The following is a 21,678-nucleotide window of genomic DNA, read 5'->3' as shown; positions in this document are numbered from 1 at the left end:
GAGCAATTTCGGAAGATATTTGAGAAATCTCATATGCTCCAGGTGAGACTATTATCATTTTGCATCCTCTTCCGGGATTATAACTAAACTTGTCATTTTTATCAGTTATATTAAATAAGGTATTATAAGTTTCCATGGACAATAAAGATGCCTCATATTCTTTTGTTGGGTGAAGTTGTAGTGGGTATGGGAATGAAGATGTGTGGTCGCTTGTTGTGAAATTAAAACTCAGGATTGTGCTTCTCATCTTATTTAATGAGATAAAATGTCTTTGTATTGAGATTTATTAATTATTTTCATGTTCATCAACTGGTCTAAAATGGCTGATGCTTCATTAAAACAATTGTTATTTCCAGCCTTCTTACTACCCAACAATAATAACAGTCTATTAACTAATTGCAATGGGTCATTTGGAAGAAAACCAATACCTGAACCAAGCATGCTTAAAGCCTGAATAATGTGTTTCTCCTTCTCATTTTTCCTACTTTTACCAGAAATACTCACCCTATAATTAAGTGTTCAGCAGATCAATATATACTCTATCATCATTAATTTTCAGCTCCAATCGTTTATCAATACACTTTGATTCATCCCTCACAGTTGAACCTTGTCTTCCATCTTTTGTGAGAAGAAACATTAATCTCGGAGTTAGTTTAACAAGGGGTTGAGCAGAACCCAAGAACTTTAATTCATCATTAAATATCAATACCTTTTCTTGAACAAGATGAAATATTGCTGGTTCTTCTGTTGGAATGAGTCCTGGTTTGGTTTTTGAATCCGCTGAATATTCATTGTTTTGAAGGGCATTCACAATATAATCAGGGGGTCGATTAATCTCTTCCAGTTGTTGAAATAAACCTTCACATCATATTCTAATTCTCCGAAATGCTCCAATTCTTCCTCCGTCATTTGATTAAAATCTTTTAACATTTGAAGTTTTTTAGGAGTATATTCTACTGTGGGAACTGTGGAAACATCTTTCATTTTTTCTTGGGAAGTTTTTAAAAGTGGTTTAAAACATTTCTCTTGTTTTCTTTCAAATGCTTCTTCGCCCGTTCGTTTCTGTCTGCGTTTCTTCTTTATGTCTTCCTGTTTTTTACAACTTTTGAAACCAACTCTTGATGTTCCTTAAATCTTCTTGCTCTTTCTTTTGCATCCATTTATTTATTGGAAAATATCATTTAATGAGTTGTAAAGATCAACAGGGAAATTTTCCTTTTCTTCGAAATCCAAGTAAATGTGTTCAAATAAATCCTTTTCTTTAAATATTTCATCACGCACAAACGTAGCTACTTCTGGTGGTCAGGCTGGACCGTGGTGTGGACGCAACTGTCCTTGCTCTCGTCAGGGGGGGCAGGAGAAACCGTGGTGCTGTCGACCTCCTGGTCCTGGCCCAAGTCCGCTCACAGCCGCCAGGGAACCAGTTCTGGCGCCAAATTGCGAGCAGGAGAGGGAGGCAGGTCCGCCCGCTGTTCGACCCCGTACTCCGAGTCAGCAGAACCCCAGAGCCAACCAAGGTGAGGCACGAGGCTCAGCAAGGCTCCAAGACACGATGTAGAACACGATCGAATCAGCACAAGTACGCTTCCCGCGCAACAGCCTCCACACCAAAAAAACCACGATCTTTTTGTCCCGATCTTCTTCCTCTTCTCTTTTCGACCCCGAACAGAACCTTTTTATCCTCCTGCCCTCGTCACTTCCAATCGAGCCGTTTATTGGCCCACCGCCGTCGCCTTCTGCCAATCGTGATCACGGGGCGGAGCCATCCGCTGCACTGTCCTGTGACATCACGGCCAGTCTCCAGAGAATACCAAAAGGGGTTTACGCAGACACACTTACCCTATCCCGTGTCCCTATCTAATTACGTGACAATTATCATTTCCCCCTTGAAGAAATGAACATTTACTAGACAACTTATCACCACTGAATTGCTACTTATTACATCGAGATCCTGGTAAATTCGAACAGCATGGCATACCTAATTAAACATCCTAATTACCCTTTGAATGCATACCCCCCCTCAAACGTAACAGTATATTCACCCCACTATAATACATTAAATCATGCACATCTTACCTTAAATATAACATGCCCACCAACCAGCACAACCATCCCACTCACCTCTGAATCAAACTGTTGTTCAAATATCCAAATGGTTATTTACAAAGGTTTTTTTTTTTTTTTTTTTTTTACTAGCTTTCTTGTCTCCCAGAAACCACTGAAAGCTTTTAATGGTTTCCATATGTATATATTTTATGATGCATTTATTTAAATATCTCGTTAATATTTTTATTACTCTTCATATTGTATTTCACGAATTCTATTTGGTATCGTTTTATTATCATAAAGAAAACTTGTTTTAATCTGCCAACTGCAGCTCCCTGTGTTTGCATTCATCTGACTAGTTGTTTTAATTTATTGACAAGTTCAGTGCTGTGTATGATTGCTCTCACCGTCCTAATTATTTCACCTGCAACTGTACCACAGAATAGCTTCTTAGGAATATTGTTGTCCAAGAAAGGCATTCGTACAATGTGGAATGGAAAAGCATCTTGTTTATCAAATAATTTGGTGTGAAATTTATATTATTATTATCGATATTGATTTGTAATTATAAAAAAGAAACTGAAGTGCGAGTTTGGTTTTCTCTTTTTTTAACTCGAGTTCTTTTGGATGAATTTCATCATGAAGCTGATCAAATACAAACCCATCATTAATTGTTAGGAAACCATAAATGAATCTAAAGATGCATCTTCACCTTCATGGAGTTGTTAGTTCATTCCTGCACATGTTCTGAACCCAATCAGACTTGTACATGTGCAGGAATAAATTTGCAAAGGGGCTGGATCGGAACCCTGGATGGGTATCCCGACAGTGTGCTGGAGTATCTTGTTGCCAATGCAAAGAAACTGTTGTTTAGGAGAAATCTAATACTTTCTTTTTGTTTATTTTTTGAAAAACTACATGAATATCAATTTTACTTCAGATAAGTTTGATCTTTTTTGATCAACTTTAATGTGTACTTTATTACCTCCTGCAAATGCTATATCTACCACTCTGTCCAATGCGGTTACGAGCTTGTCATGTGGAATGCTTGTGTATAATGTAGAAAAATCACAAGTTGATAAACATTTAGCCTTACCCTTGTTATTAATGTTGTGGATACTGCCGATTAGAGGATTGGAATTATTATCAATGATCCAGAATTTCTTTATACCAGAATAAGACCTCACTTTTTCATGGTAGTTTGTCAAGCATTTATAAATTACTTTCATCACCCCTGTAATATTACCTGACAACGGTTTCAAACTGCATTCTCTACTTGCGATGATGAACCTCATCTTTCAAGAGTTTTTGTGCATTTTTAAGATCCCGTAAATGAATCGTAATTTATGGTGTTTATCTGGAACTAACAGTCTTCTCGATTTGGAGTCATTTACGTGGTGTTGTATCAAATCCATTTTTATTATAGTTATTTATTTTGTAGGTCTGTAAGCCCAATTGTTCCAAAAGTGTTTGAATGTAGAATGTTTTGCATCCAAATGCATTATAATTACTTGCTTTGTCAATTGGAACAATAACACATTGCGTTTGAAGCCGTTTTAAATATAATCACTCATCTCTGTGTTGTTTAAAATTACTTTTAGATTATTGATTCAAACTTTTCTTTTCAAATCAACAATTCTCCTTTTTACATGTTTCTCTTCCTCACTCCAACCACAGAGCCATGTGTGTGTTTTTCAATTTGTTCTCTCATCCATTCCTATCACAAAGTTCCATTGACTTATTCCAGTTAATCCTTTTATTTTCTCCATATTTTCGTCCTTTTGTAAAGGCCCAGTCACACCTTGACGTTTTAGCCAACGTATGCCGATTTTTGAAAATTTTTTCTAAAACGCTGGCACACGTTGAATACGTTATGGGTAAGTTTTGATAACATTGAGAGCACGCTGAAAAACACTGGCATACGTCGTTGTACGCTGGCTTTAAACGTTGTACTTTTCGGTTGTCCTCAAATTTTTGCATGCTTGAAATTTCACGATGTATGCCGGCGTATGACTCACACGTTCCGCTACGCTGGCCACAAGTTGTATGCACGGTCTGCGATCGTTGACGGACGTCAACACATGCTACTTGTAAGTTAATCATAAGTGGAGACACGCCGAGGTAATGTTTAGCGTACCCGAAACTTATTTCTAACCTATGATTAACGTGTTGTTGGCACGTTACGCGATCGTTGCCACACGTCGACAGACGTTAACTTTAAGTTACTCATAGGCTGAAAGACGTTGGTATAATGGATCGTCCTTGCGTCAGCGTCCACGGCCACGGCCAGGACACTTATTTGCAGCATTCTTCAAACTTTTCATCGGCATGACGAGGATGTTCACACTTCGATGTCGAGCTTGGCTATGATTCCAATTGTTCATCGGCAGCGTCTATTTAAAATAGTCGAGTTTGAGCGTTTTAACACGTTCAGAAGAAACGCTTCAAATTTCCAAACCCCAGCATCAAAAAACAAAGGCGAGTGACAGCAATTTAAATCGTTCATTGTAAACAATGAAAATAGTTGAGTGGTACCGTTTAAAAGTCGTTGAGTGTAAAAAAAATCCAATTGTTGAGCGCAAGCATCGACTTTCAATAGTGGAGTTTGAGCGATTTAGCACGTTCAAAAGAAACGATTAAAATTTCCGAGCGCCAGCGTCAAAAAACAAAGGCGAGTGACAGCAATTTAAATCGTTCATTGTAAACAATGAAAATAGCTGAGTGGAACCGTTTAAAAGTCGTTGAGTGTAAAAAAAAATCCAATTGTTGAGCGCAAGCATCTACTTTCAATAGTGGAGATGCAGCCATTTAAATCGTTGAGTGGCAGCCTATGAATAGCAAACCCCACGTCACCGGCAAAGATAAACTGTCGCACGATATGGATAAGTTAGGCTATCGTTGGGCATAGTTTGTGAACGCCGGCTACACGATAATTGTTCGTTGGTATACCGTATCTAAAAGTTATCGAAGCGCTCTATGCACATTATTAGTTCATTGTGCATTTGTCCAACCCGTTATGAATAGACCTAAATCGTAAAAACAAGCCATAGCTCATTGTTGAAAAAGCCCCATAAAAATTAGCCGCGAAGAACTTCGAACAATGGTGCAAAGATGTCTCCTACCCGTGGACACGCGGACGCAAGGAGGATCCATCATAACCCACACCCTCCCCCTCACACTCACCTACTACTGCCAACATGAACAAACTAATACTAATACTGATACTGTTACTGCTGATATGGACATCGTCTCAAAAAGGACTCGAAAACACTGTTGGGTTCCCCTTTTATGAACACCATTTTTATATACCAATTCCCAAAATCGCTGGGAACACGTCTTTATATGGCAGTTGTAAGTTAGAAACACGTTCATTTATTTTTTTTGTCGACCGAAAGACGTCATTGGAATACGTCTACATACGTCGATGTGTGTTGAGACTACGTAAAGAATTGGTTCAAAGCACGTCAAACATAAGTTAGAAATAAGTTTCGCGTAAAAAAGACATTACCGCGAAGTGTTTCGACTTATGAGTAGCTTATAAGTAGCCTTTGTGGACATGTGTAAGCATCCGCATATCGTGTGTACAACTTATCCCCATCGCATGCGGAACGTGTGTCATACGCCAAGTACGTCGTAAAATTTTGAACACGTTTAAAATTTCTTGACGTACTCTTCTTACTACGACACATGATAGCGTACTTTAGCGTTCTACTCACGTATACCAAACTTACTCATACCGTATTTGACATGCCCCAACGTTTTAGACACATTTTTCTTAGGTCGGCATACGCTGGCAAGATCGTCAAGGTATGACTGCGATGTTGACACTTCCATTTCTACGGCAGTTATGATTCGAATCGTTGTGCGTCAGCCTTTTAATAGGCTACGTCACGACATCGTCGGCGATGCGTGCAACGCGCTATGCCTAAGTTAGACTATCGTTGGGCATAGGTTGTGTAGGTCGACAACAGATTCAGCATTCGTTGGTATAAGTTATCTATAACACAACGAAACGTTCTGTGTCCGTTACTAATGCGTTATACATAAGACCAAGTCGCTATGAATACGTCCGAATCTTTAAAAAAAAAAAAAACATCAAAAGTTCAACGTAAGCCAGCGTTTTACATAAATTTTAATACGTTGCCATCGCTGGCTAAAACGTCAAGGTGTGACTGGGCCTTAAGTAATGCACGTAATTTTCTATCTTTCACTATTCTGAGATCACCTGTGATAACATGTTTATGATGTGGATCTTTAAATATGGAATGTTCACAATTACAATGATGAGTGTTACTCAACCATTCCTCTACGTCTTTAGATTTCACAGTTTCCTTGTCGTTGAAGATTTTCCCCCCCAATTGCATTTCGTTAAGTGTACAAAACCCTTGGTGACTCTCCCTGTTGTATTGTTTCTGGAAGTTTACTCCAAACCGCCTTCTGTTGGAGTATTTTCTCCATATTGATCATTTCCACCCTTTTGTTATCAAACATAATTTTAATGACGTCATTGTCCTTTCTACGATTGATTTCTTTAGTGTTCTCTTTACATGTTGTATGGTCAATCATGTCCAGAATCGCTTCAATGTGTTGGATTAGGAGGTCCTCTTAATCATCCTCTTCCATTAATGTTAACGATTTGCCAAACCTCTTTCAGTTGTTTTCTTCAAGTATTGAGCTTAATTCTACTGCTGTCAAGTCATCTACAGATATTTGATTTGTTAAGATCTAACCACTCATTTACAAGTTGTTGTGGTGTGCCTGTAACTGGACATTTACATCCATAATTATGTACTCTGTGTCTGGAGCGTCTCGTGGTAAGGTGTTAAAAAACAGAGGCAATTATGTTTTGGCCATTATGTTGTATGCATGTATTCATTAATTCTTTCATTTAATACATATGGGTAACTTAATTCTTTAATGTTCTTAATTAATAAGGTATTATAAGTTTCCATGGACAATAAAGCAGTTCTTCTATAAGCAGTTCTTAATTCTTTAATGAAGAAAAGTTGTCTCCACTTATTTTGTTTGGTTTCTTTTAATTTGTAAGATCAAGCCATTACTTTACAATTAATTGTATTGTTTGTGGTAAATATAGGACAAGTTTTGCAATTGCAAATCAAACATTTACACACTTTGCATTCGGATAAGTGCTGCCCATTGGCTAACCCAGAATGGCCTCCTCCTACAGTCAGGATATGAGTTAACAACAGCATTACCTTGTCGAGGAACACAAATCTTCTGAGAAGAGTTAGTCCCCAGGGCTGCCCTGCTTTACCCTATATTTTGTTTAGTTGCATTATTTACAAAGTATGGAATATAGTCACCACAAATATATTAGAATCAAAGAAGCATATAAATATACAAGAAACAGTATAGTGGATTTCACACACACACACACACACACACACACACACACACACACACACACACACACACACACACACACACACACACACACACACACACACACACACACACACACACACACACACACGCACACACACACACACACACACACACACACACACCTCTCTCACATCTTGGAAAGGTTGGTGGCCTCTTTATTCTACTGCCTCCTTTTTGGTCTTGCACCACCTGCCCTCTCTTGGCTCTGCCTGTTCCAGGTTTTTGCTAGGTGCACAAAGTCTGTCAGTCACCCTCTTCTTGTTAAACTCCCCCAAAATCCCGGCTCAATGCTCACCTCCACTTATTTTCTCCCTCTTCCACTCATATTTTTTCCTCTGTTCTCTTGCCTGCGGAACCAACTTCCCCAATCTGTTCAGTCTTCTTCCCTTCTGGGCTTCAAAACAGCTGTTCGCCACTACCTGAGATCATCCCTCATCCCTACTCATGATATATTCTACCCTAAATTACCCCATTTCCAAGCACTCCATTTTTCCAGGTTATCCTGATTCCACCCCCCCCCCCCCTTTCTCTTCACGAGTTGTCAGTTGGTTTTTTCTTCTGTTTCATTCCCACCTTTACCCTTCCCGCTATGTTTCATTCAGCTTGTTCACCCCCATGAGGCCTCCCCCTCCCCTTGATCTCACGCTAAATTCGACTCTGTTGTTGGCGTTTCCCCCTTTCAGTTTTGTTCCCTTCCTTTCTGCTCTTCCATAAGCTTCGACAATGTCCAAAAATAAAAAAAGATTGCATGAAAGCATGGGTACATTTTTAAAAGAACAACTTCAACCTTTCAATGGTTTCCAAATTCAACAATAATATGAACCTTATTCACAAGAAGCACTCATTTAGAAATATTTGCACGTGACAGGTCATCAAATGTAAAAACGAATCAGACGTTGGTAAATCAATCGGTGAAGCAGAACAACAGAGGGCAAGACAAAATGGTGTAAAATACCTTAATAAGCTCATTACGTACCCGCTCTCACCCTTGTTGAGATATTTCTGAACCTCCTTCACACCCCTTCTGAGCATCTTCTGCTTCGATGCTGTAAAGCACAAAGTTTGATTGGAAGAGGTGCACTTGTTTGCATGTCCTCATTATTGTGCGACGTCACAAATACAACAAATAGGTGGCATCCGCTCCGTTCCCAGGCTCAATACAGAAATTAAGTGGTGGCATTTCACATGTGAGTAATGTCTTACTGTGAGGAATAGCGGTATGGGTGGATTAAGCCAGCTGTCCATGTCAGTGTTTTGGTTTTAAAAAAGCATTACAGCATTTAGGTTATCACTCATCACCCAGTGCCCATCCACAGCAACCCCCGATGGGGGAAGACATCAGGTGGTAGTGAACAGCTGTTTCGAGGACCTGGAGGGCGGAGTGGGATTGAACAGAGTGTGGGAGTTTGTTCCAGATGTGAAAACAGAGGAATGAAAGTGTGAAGGTGAGCAGTGATTCTTGATTTTGGTAGTTTCACCAGAAGGGGTTTTTTGGCAGACCATGAGCACCCAGAGGAAATAGAGGGGGAACAGAGCACAGACAGAGCGGGGGGGGGCGGGGGGGCGGAGGGGCAAGGCCAGAGAGGAGATGGTAGAAGACAGAAAGACCACTGACATGTCTCCTGTGAGAGAGTAAGACGCCCAAAGACTCAGCTTCATCGCGGGAGATACCAATGATCCGAAAAGCCTTGGTTTCCACAGTGTGAAGCCGATAAAGGTGAGAGGCAGGAGCACCAGCCCAGAGGGGAGAGCAGTACTCCATCAGACTGCAGATGAGAGCTTTGTATGTGGTCAGCAGCTCAGATGTGCCACAGATTGACTTTGCACGACGGAGGATGCCCAGTCGGCGACTGGCTTTGGAGGTCAGGTTGAAAGGGTTTGATCCTTAATGCATTGCCCTGTACGTACAAGACAGCTATTACTTCAAACCCGATCTCTCAGTTTTGGGGCTAGCCCCACCAAACCTTGTGGAACGTTTTGGAGTCCCAACGCATGTCCGAAGGTGGGTGAGAGGTTTCATAAATACCTCGATACAATGACTGAGTTTTCATCTGTAAGAAGCTGCTCCCAATCCGGATGTAATGTCAGAATGGCATTTCTCTTCGTTTACTTCACGAGTGTTTGTAGCATTGTATTTTGTTATATTGTTGCGGGCCGGGGTCTGGAGGAGAAGACCACTAGGTGGGGGAAACTACATCGATTCCCACCAGACTCCCTGGAATTGTAGGCAGTCGGTCACGGATAAGTCTGTCACGCGGCGGGTCGCTTAACCGACCGTGGACGCCAATACCTCAACCGCGTGGCGTAGGGTCCTCCTGTCTAGAAACAAGTTACCTAACTAGAGGGGGAGCACTCGGGAGAGTGCAAAACCTCTGCCGCCAATACTGCTAGGTCACTCAAGTGAACCTGATATCCTATTCATTCAATTTGACGTCAACAGTGCCCAGAGTTATAGTTTGCAACTTTCCCTTTTAGATACTCAATTCATTCGTCATTACTAGATTCCTTTAGACAGAAATTGATTTTACGTGGGTATATCCACCTGGAGTTCCAAAATCAGCCGCAATTATAATTTTGGCATGTTTTTTTGTTGGAAATCACTTATAACATGTAGAAATACAAAAAAAAAATTCGAAATTTTGTTGAAAAAAAGAAGTTGCAAAAAAATTTTTTCTTTAACAATTTTTTTTTTGGGGGGGGTTGGAAATCATTGAAAACATGTATAAATGCAAAAAAAAAAAAAATTCAAATATTTTTTCAAAATGGCCACCATAGCAGCCAGATTGGATTTTGGACCATGTCCAAAATCTAATGGCATGATCCTTGGACCATACCTAATCCCACCACCAAGTTTCGTCAAAATCCGTCGAGGAATTTTTCCGTAATACTGTTCACAAACAAACAAACAGAAAGGGGGTGAAAACAGTAACCTCCGATCTTCGATGGCGGAGGTTAATTAACCACGTGGTTTCGACTACGGGGAACCACGCCCTGGGTACGCCTTGCCCAAACCGGATCACTACCAACTACAGACTACCTTTCCGGATTGGATGCAGTCGAGCGGCACTACCCAGGATGTAACGGCAAGAAGGAACGGATTATTGGGAATAAAGACCCGGCTAAACTCATATTCGAACTCGAGGGGGAGCACTCGGGAGAGTGCAAAACCTCCGCCACCAATACTGCTGGGTCACTCAAGTGAACCTTATATCTTATTCATTAATTATGACGTCAACAGTGCTCACAGAGTTATAGCTCTTTTCACCAACATTTTTTTTGGGGGGGGAGGGGTTGGAAATCACTTAAAACATGTCAAAATGCAAAAAAAGAAATCGAAATTTTGTTGAAAAAAAAAAAAGTTGCAAAAATTATTTTTCGTTAACAATTTTTTTTTGGGAGGGGGGTTGGAAATCACTTAAAACATGTAAAAATGCAAAAAAAAATTCTTTTTCTCGAACAATATCTTTTCGGGGGGGGGTGGAAATCACTTAAAACATGTAGAAATGCAAAAAAAAAAAATTTTTTTTTCTCTAAATTTTTTGGGGGGGGACCAAGTCCAAAATTTAATGACATGATCCTTGGACCATACCTAACCCCCCCACCCCCCTCCCCCCAACCAAGTTTCGTCGAAATCCAGAGGAGTTTTTCCGTAATACTGTTCACAAGCAAACAAACAAGCAGTCATAGACTGGTAATGACGAAATCGTCAACTTGACCTCTGACCTCGTCTAATAAAAGCTGTCTCTTGAGAAGGTAGCGAAGCAAACCAGAAGTTTCTACGATGATTCTGTATCAAACCATCAAAAATCGTAACGTCGACCGAAGCAAAAATCTCCATTTCTCCATGCAATTACACCTTAACGTGACTCAACGACGCGTCTGCTCGAGCGCACTGCATCATGGGGCGACCCGTGATGCGTTGAGTGAAATATTTTTTATACAATCTTAAAACGTCTCCAAAACATTCGATTTTTACCAGAATTTCAACAACCGAGTTTTAAGCGTCCAAAGCGATCGCAAAAACCGAAGACAAAATTAAAATCGAAGTTAAAACGAACTCGTAACGTCGAGCGAAGCAAAAATGCTCCATTTCTCCACGTGAATTGACGGAATTATGTTTGACCGCACTGTGACCTTGACCTTTGACCGATTTTGACCAAAATCTAATCAGCACGAGTCATCACCCTCCTGAATCACGTGGTGTAATTTGACATTGGTAGCTTCTTCCGTTCGAGTTATCGTGCCTACAAACAAACAAACAAACAAACAAACAAGCAGTCATAGACTGGTACTTACAAAATCGTCAACTTGACCTCTGACCTTGTCTAATAAAAGCTGTCTCTGGAGAAGGTAGCGACGCAAACCAGAAGTTTCTACGATGATTCTGTACCAAACCATCAAAAATCGTAACGTCGACCGAAGCAAAAATCTCCATTTCTCCACGCAATTATCTTATATTATTTTATCAAAGTCACAAAACCGTAATATTCGGCCATCCACCAACAATCTTTACATAATCCGACAGCTTAGCGAGTCAGGCATGCGACTATAACCTTTATTGGGATAAAAAAAATGACTTTTAAACACCATCTTTATCGAAAACACCGTCAGCGTGCACACGGAAAACCTTTACGTGATCAACGACACCTCTGCTCGAGCGCGCTGCACCACATAACGAGTCTTGACGCGGCGAGTGAAATATTTTTTCTACAATCTTAAAACGTCTCCAAAACATCCGATTTTTACTAGAATTTTGACAACCGAGTGTTAACGTCCTAAGCGATCGCAAAAACCAAAGACAAAATTAAAATCGAAGTTAAAACTAACTCGTAACGTCGACCGAAGCAAAAATACTCCATTTCTCCATATGAATTTACGGAATTATGTTTGACCTCACGGTGACCTTGACCATTGACCGATTTTGACCAAAATCTAATCAGCGCTCGCCATCACCCTCCTGAATCACATGATCTAATTTGACATTGGTAGCTTCTTCCGTTCTCGAGTTATCGTGCCTACAAAAAACAAACACAAAGAGAGGACGGAAGTCATCAATATACTTACGAAATCTAAAGATTTCATAAGTAACAAACAGAAAGGGGTGAAAACAGTAACCTCTGATCTTCGATGGCGGAGGTTAACCATGCTGGACCAATGCAGGAAAAGACAAAGACGAGCTGGGAACATTTCTACAATTATTTATTTACAATAAGCGGGGAAAAGCATGTGGCACAGGAAAAAGGTTTATTGGTGTGTTACGCAGGGGAAAGATGAGAGAGGTATGGTGTGACAATTTACAAGCAACTTACAAAAGCGGACAGAGCAGACTTAACGCGAGACTGATAAACGCAACAATTAAAACAATAAAGGTCTTATATAGGCTTATCAAACGGACAGGCACCACACACTCAGACAAAATAAACCCAATGAAAAGAAAAAGGTCTTCTGCAGACAGGGTGGGAGGGAGTTGAGGCCACAGTGTAGGGTACCTGAGCGTTCTGGGGAAAGGGATGCTCCGTGGTGCGGCACCCGACAAAGGTTGTGTAGTTGGTCCACAGATGCACGTGTGGATATAGTGTCCGTGAAGGAGCTCGAAAGGGAGAAGAGCGGGGCCTTCATGTGGTCCGCCTTTCTCGGCGGGGTTTCGGCCAGACACACCGCCGTGTCCGGGTTTGGGAAGGTAGATGGCGGTGCAGCTACTGTAACCATCCTCGGGATTCTGCCTCAGAAAACCAGTCTCTGGGTAGGCGCTCGTCACGCTGTGGCCAACGAAACAAGGGTAGCAAGCGAGATGAAGGAAGGTACCGTGGTTCAAATAAAAGGGGAAAAAAATCATTTATTAATCCTAACTACAGCCCATCGCAACACAGTCCCTCATCTTCCCACGAGACAAAAGGTCGGGACCTAACTACATGTATATTATTGAAATAACTGACTCGGGACAACTGTGTGTTGTATGTATACGGTTCCGAGAACCGTAACAATATTAATGGAATAGTATTAATTTGTGATTGGAATGAATATATATATATATATATATATATATATATATATATATATATATATATATATATATATATATATATATATATATATATATATATATATATATATATATATATCTTCTTCTTCTTCTTCTCCTTTCGGCTGCTCCCGTTAGGGGTCGCCACAGCGGATCATCCGATCCGCATAGTGATTTGGCACATGTTTTACGCCGGATGCCCTTCCTGACGCAACCCTGGTCACCTCTTACGACACAGGGATATGGTACACCTATTTTAACCGGGGTATACACCGGCCCAGTATACTGGTACTCATTTCGCCGACCTCAGAAGGATGACAGGCTGAGTCAACCCCCTGGTGTATTAATTCAGTGGCCCAACGGGGCTTGAACTCAGGACCTTTTGGATCCCAAGCCGCTGCCCTAACCACTGCGCCAACACACCAGGCTATATATATATATATATATATATATATACACACACACATGTTTATTAATATTTCGGCACGCCCCTTTCTTTGTTCCACCATCAGATTTTTGTTACTGCATGAAATGAAACAAGATTTGGCACATATACTAATGATATTATCGTCTTCCTTAAGAGGCCCCTCAAAATTTGTTTTGATGCATTTTCAAACTCCAACAGATTCCATTCAAATTCGGTACGATTATGGCTTTTGGTCCAACTCAGGTCATTGGCTATAATTTTTTCCATAACACTTCCGATATTCGAAAAAAAAAAATTAAAAAAATAAAAAAAAAATATCGATAAATCGATATCCCTTATGGGATTTTCCATTCAAATCCACTCAAGTTTAAGGCCTACGGGGGATGCAAATTTTCACTTTGCCCCGGGCGCTGTTTACCTCCGCTACGCCAATCTGTTAGGGTTAGGGTTAGTGTTAGGGTTAGCTTCCCTAACACCTAACAGCTATTCAGGAAATTTGCAAGAAAGCCCGGGCAACACCAGGCTATATTGCTAGCCCGAGCAACGCCGGGCATTACTACTAGTGTGTATATATATATATATATATATATATATATATATATATATATATATATATATACATATATATATACACACACATATATACACACACACACACATATACACATATTTGTATTGTTACAGATTTGGAAGCCTCTTGCACACAGTCAGCAGTCCCAAAGTTTAGCTATTTCATTAAGTATATGTATATAGTTAGAATCCATCCCCTGTGTCTTACAGGAATTTCATGTGTGCGCTGCGAGTTATTTTCTAGTTAGTTTTATACATCAATTCCCTTCACTTCTTCGCACCATCGACTCCATTGCCCACGTGTTTTTGGCTGAAGGCGTGGGCGGAACCTCCATCGCCTCAGATCAAGGCTCCGTTCCGAAGAAGGGCATGGAGCGTTTCCTCCAGCCAATGGGAAGCCAGAATACCAGTACTCACTTCGGCAGTACATATGCAAAAATTGAAACTACAGAGCCTCTTCGGGGGGGGGGGGTGGGCCACCGAGACGCCTCGACCCCCCCCCCCCGACACGCCCCCGTCCAATGAGCAAGCGAGTTACCTCAGGACGGACCCCTCCCATCTCACGTGAGGAATGAAAAATAGTGGGGGTGATCCAGCTGGCAAAAAGGAAGAAACCTCGTCACCTTGTTTGCCCTCGTTTTGCCTGCTGGGATCGTCTTGCTTTGCCTGCTGGTGATCTCGCTTTACCTGCTGGCGTTCTCGTCTTGCCCGCAAGTGCTCGTCTCATCTGGTCCGTTCTCTTGCTGGTTGGTGTTCGTTGTGTCATTCCCGGTCCCTGATGCTTGGTGCGGCGACGAAGGTGTGGGTTCGAGTCCCCCCGAACCAGCCCATCTCGACCAGACCGCACGAGGTGGAAAGGTGCCCGAGCGAACTCTTACCCTCAGCTCGCCTTCCCTCCCAAGCTAAATGATCAAATAAAGGCCAACCAGCCCCATTTCTTTTGGGTGTGTGTGTGTGTGTGTGTGTGTGTGTGTGTGTGTGTGTGTGTGTGTGTGTGTGTGTGTGTGTGTGTGTGTGTGTGTGTGTGTGTGTGTGTGTGTGTGTGTGTGTGTGTGTGTGTGTGTGTGTGTGTGTGTGTGTGTGTGTGTGTGTGTGTGTGTGGCACCCGTCCTACAAGTAGAGACTGTTAAGTGCCTGTGTTCATTGTAAATTGCATTTCTTTTATTCGGATAACTCTGCTCTGTGTCTCCCTCCCAATTATAAATGAATATCTGTTAAATGTTCCAGTTCGTTGCCTGTCGTTTCTTTCATTGGCTTTGCACGGTGCTTATTGAGAATTAGGGAGGCCGTCTGTGCCGCGAGTGTTCATTTGGTCTGGTGCGGCTCTGGTAATTCCCGCCCGGTTCCGCCGGACCTGAGTCGGTACATGCGACTCGGTTCGGACAGAGTCGGCCGAGGGTGCGGTTTCCCCAGGAGCTCGACGGCGCGAGTACTTGGGTAAATTGGAATAGACAAATGGACCTTACCTCACACCATCGAAATATTGGCGACCACAGTCCTTTAAGTGACCTGTCGACTCCGGAGTTATCCAGGGTGACGACCTTTTAATTCCGGGTGTTCGGTGGGAGACGGCCCTATTGCTCCGTCTCGCGGTCGTTCCTCGCCACCGAACCCCGGGACCACAACAATATGTTGTTGTTCTCCCTTCGGCTGCTCCCGTTAGGGGTCGCCACAGCGGATCATCCATTATGATCCGCAAACTGATTTGGCACAGGTTTTACGCCGGATGCCCTTCCTGACGCAACCCTGGTCGCCTCTTACGACACAGGGATAAGGATTGGGTTTCGCCACGATTCCGGGCTGCCCTACACCCTCTCATAGTGTGGCCCATCACAGAGCACCCGTCCTCAAGCGATCCTCCAACCCAAGCCTCCGAGTAGCCGGATTACAGGCGCACGCCACTACGCCCGGTGGGACCACAACAATATATATATATATATATATATATATATATATATATATATATATATATATATATATATATATATATATATATATATATATATATTTCTAATTCTAATTTTGATATACCATACTCAGTCTTAGAACGTCAATGCTGCCGAAATCGTTTATTGGCAAGGATTATGCTGGGCAGGGGGGGGGGGGGGAGGAGGAGTTGCCATTGCCTTCCCAGCAGGAGTCAGGGCATATGATTGTAATTTGTTCATGATGCCGGCGATAGCTCGCCTTCTCTCCGTGAAGGACACAGTGGGGTGTTTAATATCCGCCAACTAATCCCGGCGGAGGGACGGCACACACACGGGGATGACAGTTTATACCTGGGTCGGGATTCAAACCCAAGCTAAGCAACTTGGAGGGGAATGTACGTACCTCCAGCTCAATATAGGCAATCATATACAGTCATCCCCATTTATCGCGGGGGTTACGTTCCAAACCCCCCTGCGAGAAGTGAAAATCCGCGATGAATGGATGCCTAAAAAAATGCCTAAAATGCAAAAAATGCCTAAAAAAAATGCCTGCCAAAAATGCCTAAAAATGCCGATTTTTTCTTTTTTTTTTTACAAACACGATTGGGTTTGCTTTCTATATTGCGAATGTTAAACGCTGTGCGGTGTATTAACACGATTGGGTTTGATTTATATCGAGTGAACATTAAACGCTGGGCGGTGTGTAAACACGATTAGGTTTGATTTATATCGAGTGATTATTAAACGCTGTGCGGTGTATAAACACGATTGGGTTTGATTTATATCGAGTGAACATTAAACGCTGGGCGGTGTATAAACACGATTGGGTTTGATTTATATCGAGTGATTATTAAACGCTGTGCGGTGTATAAACACGATTGGGTTTGATTTATATCGAGTGAACATTAAAACGCTGGGCGGTGTGTAAACACCATTGGGTTTGATTTATATCGAGTGATTATTAAATGCTGTGCGGTGTATAAACACGATTGGGTTTGATTTATACAGAGTGAATATTAAACGCTGGGCGGTGTATAAACACGATTGGGTTTAATTTACATCGAGTGAATATTAAACGCTGGGCAGTGTATAAACACAATTGGGTTTGATTTATATTGCATGATTAAACGCTGGGCAGTGTATAAACACGATTGGGTTTGATTTATACCGAGTGAATATTAAACGCTGGGCGGTGTGTAAACACCATTGGGTTTGATGTCTATATTGCGAATGTTAAACGCTGGGCGGTGTATAAACACCATTGGGTTTGATTTATATCGAGTGATTATTAAACGCTAGGCGGTGTGTAAACACCATTGGGTGTGATTTATATCGAGTGAATATTAAACGCTGGGCGGTGTGTAAACACCATTGGGTTTGATTTATATCGAGTGAATATTAAACGCTGGGCGGTGTATAAACACCATTGGGTTTGATTTATATCGAGTGATTATTAAACGCTGGGCGGTGTGTAAACACCATTGGGTTTGATTTATATCGAGTGAATATTAAACGCTGGGCGGTGTATAAACACCATTGGGTTTGATTTATATCGAGTGAATATTAAACGCTGGGCGGTGTATAAACACCATTGGGTGTGATTTATATCGAGTGAATATTAAACGCTGGGCGGTGTGTAAACACCATTGGGTTTGATTTATATCGAGTGAATATTAAACGCTGGGCGGTGTATAAACACCATTGGGTTTGATTTATATCGAGTGATTATTAAACGCTAGGCGGTGTGTAAACACCATTGGGTGTGATTTATATCGAGTGAATATTAAACGCTGGGCGGTGTGTAAACACCATTGGGTTTGATTTATATCGAGTGAATACTAAACGCTGGGCAGTGTATAAATACGATTGGATTTAATTTACATCGAGTGAACATTAAAACGCTGGGCGGTGTATAAACACTATTGGGTTTGATTTTGATCGAGTGAATATTCGTTGGGCTTGAAGAAAAAAAACGTAGAAAATATTCGAAGTTCACAAGCGAAACTTTATCTCCTGCGTTGTGTGACTGGTCGAGCGCCACGCGTTGTAATTTATTGCTTAAATAATTTATATTTTATATATTACTGCGATATACCGGGGGAATTCGCAGAAAAAATTAGTTAGGTCCCAAGGGAAAAACCACGATGAAGCGGGGGAGCGATAGGTGAACCGCGATATAGCGGGGGATTACTGTACTGATGTACTGGGAAAACGTTGGCGGATGGCGGTGGCAGATCGTAATTGAAAAATGCTTTATGGAAATTGGGAAACCCTGATTTCCAGGCAGAAGGCGAGGGTGGCGGTTCATCAAGGTTACACTGTATGGCAATCATATGTACTGTATGGCAATTATATATACTGTTACGGCTGTGGAAATTCGCATTACACCATGAAGGGCCCGTAGGTGAGATATCTCTAAGTACATGTGTAGTTAGCCCCAAATCCGTTGTCTCGAGGGAATTTATGTGATTCATTCGGGCTGCGACGCTTTGAGATAGCCGTTTTTCTGTTCTATCTTTATTTTGAACCAACCACGTCTCAACCGCCATCACACAACAACCACCTTAACCACCACACCAGCCATCGTCACCAACTACAACCACACTCCAACCCTCAGACAACAACAACAACGCCAACAGCCACGACCTTTACCTTCACAACTCAATCCCACAAACATCGCATCACCGTCATTCCCAAACAGCACCATAACCATCAAACCACCACCGATAAACCCTCCACCACCCTCACCTCTCTCCTTCTACGGCCATTCCCACACCACCTGTGAACACTAAGCGTCGGGCTGTCTTGGGCTCGTTCAGCGATACGCACCGAGCCGCGAGGCAAATAGCGGCCTTTCCGGAGGGAGAATTTGGATCAAGAATGCTACACGCCCACTTCTGATCCGTCCAATTAGCAAGCGCGGAGCGGCTTGGCCCCGCCTCCAGGCGCGTCTGTGTGAAATCGATATATGCAAATTCTAGGATCAGGGGAGGTTCACGCCCACTTTTCCTCCATCCAATTGGCGAGCATGGCTCCGCCCCCGAGGTCATCCTGATCCGGATATTTGCACATTGTTTTCTCCTGCCGGCCTATAAAACGGCGAGCGCAAGGCGAATCGTGGCAGAGTGTGGCAGTAGCAGAGTGTGGCAGTAGCAGTGTGTGGCAGTAGCAGAGTGTGGCAGTAGCAGTGTGTCGGCAGGGCAGAGCGAGTCGAGTCATCGGTGTCGGATCGAGTTGGGTTTTGCAATCGGCTGAGTAGAGTTGCGGGAAGAGGCAAAGGAGCTCGGGTCCGAGGTGAGAAGGATGGCGGTCGGCGACGAGGTCGCGGTGTGAGATCGCTCGTCGCGGGACCCAAGCCAGCCAGCCATTCTCCTCCCCCAGGGCATCAACAATTCCCCCCTTTCCCCCACGCTGAGATAGTGCAAAAAGGGGGCCCCGTTCCCACCCCACTCCAAATGTTGTGCCAATGAAACCCGCCAAGGAGCACGGAGTCGGGGCACAGCCACGCGGCCACATCTGCGGCTCGTCCGCCAACGCATCACGAGGACGCGGGTAGGACCCCCCCCCCCCCCCGGTCTCACGGACCTGGCCGCTCCTCCAGGTCACGCGCACATATTGGCCTCCAGGCCTGTCTGCCCCCTTGTCTATGAGGGTGGCTTCTTTCCTTTGCTTTTGAGTAAATGTGTGTTGGCGGCGTCTGCAAAGTAGAACTGTATAAGTGTTGCCGTGTGTGTGGGCAGTCGGTAGTAACTCTGCGTCATTGTTTCTTTTGTTTTAACTGCTATATGTGCATTTTGACTGTTTGGCTGTATATGTGTGCTTTCCGTGTGTCGCGTAATAAATGTGCATTGTGTGAACTGTTTTCCCGTTTCGCTTCGTCTTTTCTTTATTGACCCTCCATCCACTTTCACGTAAAGGGTTCGTAGTGGGCTTAATACGCCCGGTAATTAATCTGAACCGTCCAGGTCGGCGATAACACCGCTCGGTTATCCCGATAGCACGGAACGGGCCGCCCAAGCTGCCCGTGTCCGGAGTCGACCTGCGGCGAGGTGCGATCGCCCGGTCGACCATTCGCGCAGGTACTTAGGTGGATCGAATTTGGCGAGCGACTCTATCCTGGGCGGGTGGGCAATTGGCACGATCGTGGTGAGGTTAAACCCCCACCCGTGACTAGCTCCCGGCGTTGGTCCGAGAGGGTCACGACTGAATTGTCCGTCCGGTGGGCGACGTGCCGAGATTCGAGTCACGTGACCGTTCGCACGCCGGCGGGCGCGAATTCGCAACAATACTGTATCTTTTCTGTAAGGTAATCATATGTACTGTGTATATATATGTACTGTATATATACTGTATTGCAATCATATATACTGTATATATATACACTGTATTGCAATATATACTGTATATATACTGTATTGCAATCATATATACTGTATGGCAATCATATATACTGTGTATATATATATATATATATATATATATATATATATATAGACACAGCGGGTATATATTGGAGACATGTTTTGTTCAAAGCGATAATTTGACTCGAATCCCATTTCCCGTTCCATGTTTGTCCGACATGTCGTTCTGTCCGTCACATGAGACTGGATGAAAGGCGAGGTGCCAACGAGCCGTCTCTCTCTCACCTTTCCTGCTGATCTTGTAAAGGCGTTTGGTGAGTTTCGCCGTTGCCAACGGGCTCGCGATGATACTCACATTCACCACCATTTCCTCAAATGTCCTTTTGTTCAAATTCCCATCAGCACACGGCTCCTCGTCTGCGTCTTCCTCCTTCTCTTTTTTCTCTTTCTTCTCTTTTTTCACCTTCGTCATATCGCTCGACTGAACAACGCACGTGCTTCGGACGAACCGGGGGCCTTCGCACGAGTATCGACCTCTGTGATTGCCTGTGCGAACCGTTCGTCTTGTGTTTAAAGGTGCGATTTATCAGGACTATTCGTTATTAAATTTGTGAAAGAATATGTTATATAATAAACCACGGAACTTGTACGTTCTATCTTTTACTCAATCGAATAATGACTGAACGGCGACAGACGGTGAGAAAGAGAAATTACAAGCCGAGCTTCCGGCGGTGAGTAATACACCCCTGTTAATCCCACCGACTTGTGATGGAACCTGAAAACTCACAAATCAAAGAGGATTAAATCACAATAAATATTTTTTTTAGAAAGTGCTGATAATTACTCCACATGTGAAATGTGAGTTCGAACAAATGGACCGGACCAATAAATGTCGACGTGTGCACATTTGGCGGATTT

General features: G+C 42.8%; 1 protein-coding gene across 4 annotated transcripts in view; it reads right to left on the bottom strand.

Moving 5' to 3' along the window:
- Positions 1 to 21,317, bottom strand: part of NHP2 (NHP2 ribonucleoprotein) — a 49,131-nt gene extending 27,814 nt beyond the window's left edge. The window contains exons 1-2 of one of the 4 annotated variants that reach the window (XM_085872422.1): positions 21,046 to 21,317; positions 8,429 to 8,498 (exon numbers count right to left, since the gene is read on the bottom strand). In XM_085872422.1, coding sequence (XP_085728548.1) covers positions 8,429 to 8,498; positions 21,046 to 21,232 — 257 coding nt within the window. In that variant the 5' untranslated portion in view covers positions 21,233 to 21,317. Of the gene's footprint in view, positions 1 to 8,428; positions 8,499 to 12,941; positions 13,468 to 21,045 lie in introns of those variants that run through there. The other 3 variants (XM_085872404.1, XM_085872414.1, XM_085872394.1) reach the window with 3 other exon arrangements.
- Between the last annotated feature and the right edge of the window lie 361 nt (positions 21,318 to 21,678).

The sequence above is a fragment of the Eptatretus burgeri genome, chromosome 1 (genome assembly GCF_056783735.1).
Source record: "Eptatretus burgeri isolate ZD-2024b chromosome 1, Ebu_testis_v1, whole genome shotgun sequence".
Lineage (NCBI taxonomy): Eukaryota > Metazoa > Chordata > Myxini > Myxiniformes > Myxinidae > Eptatretus > Eptatretus burgeri.
This window is presented reverse-complemented; position numbering and strand designations above follow the sequence as displayed.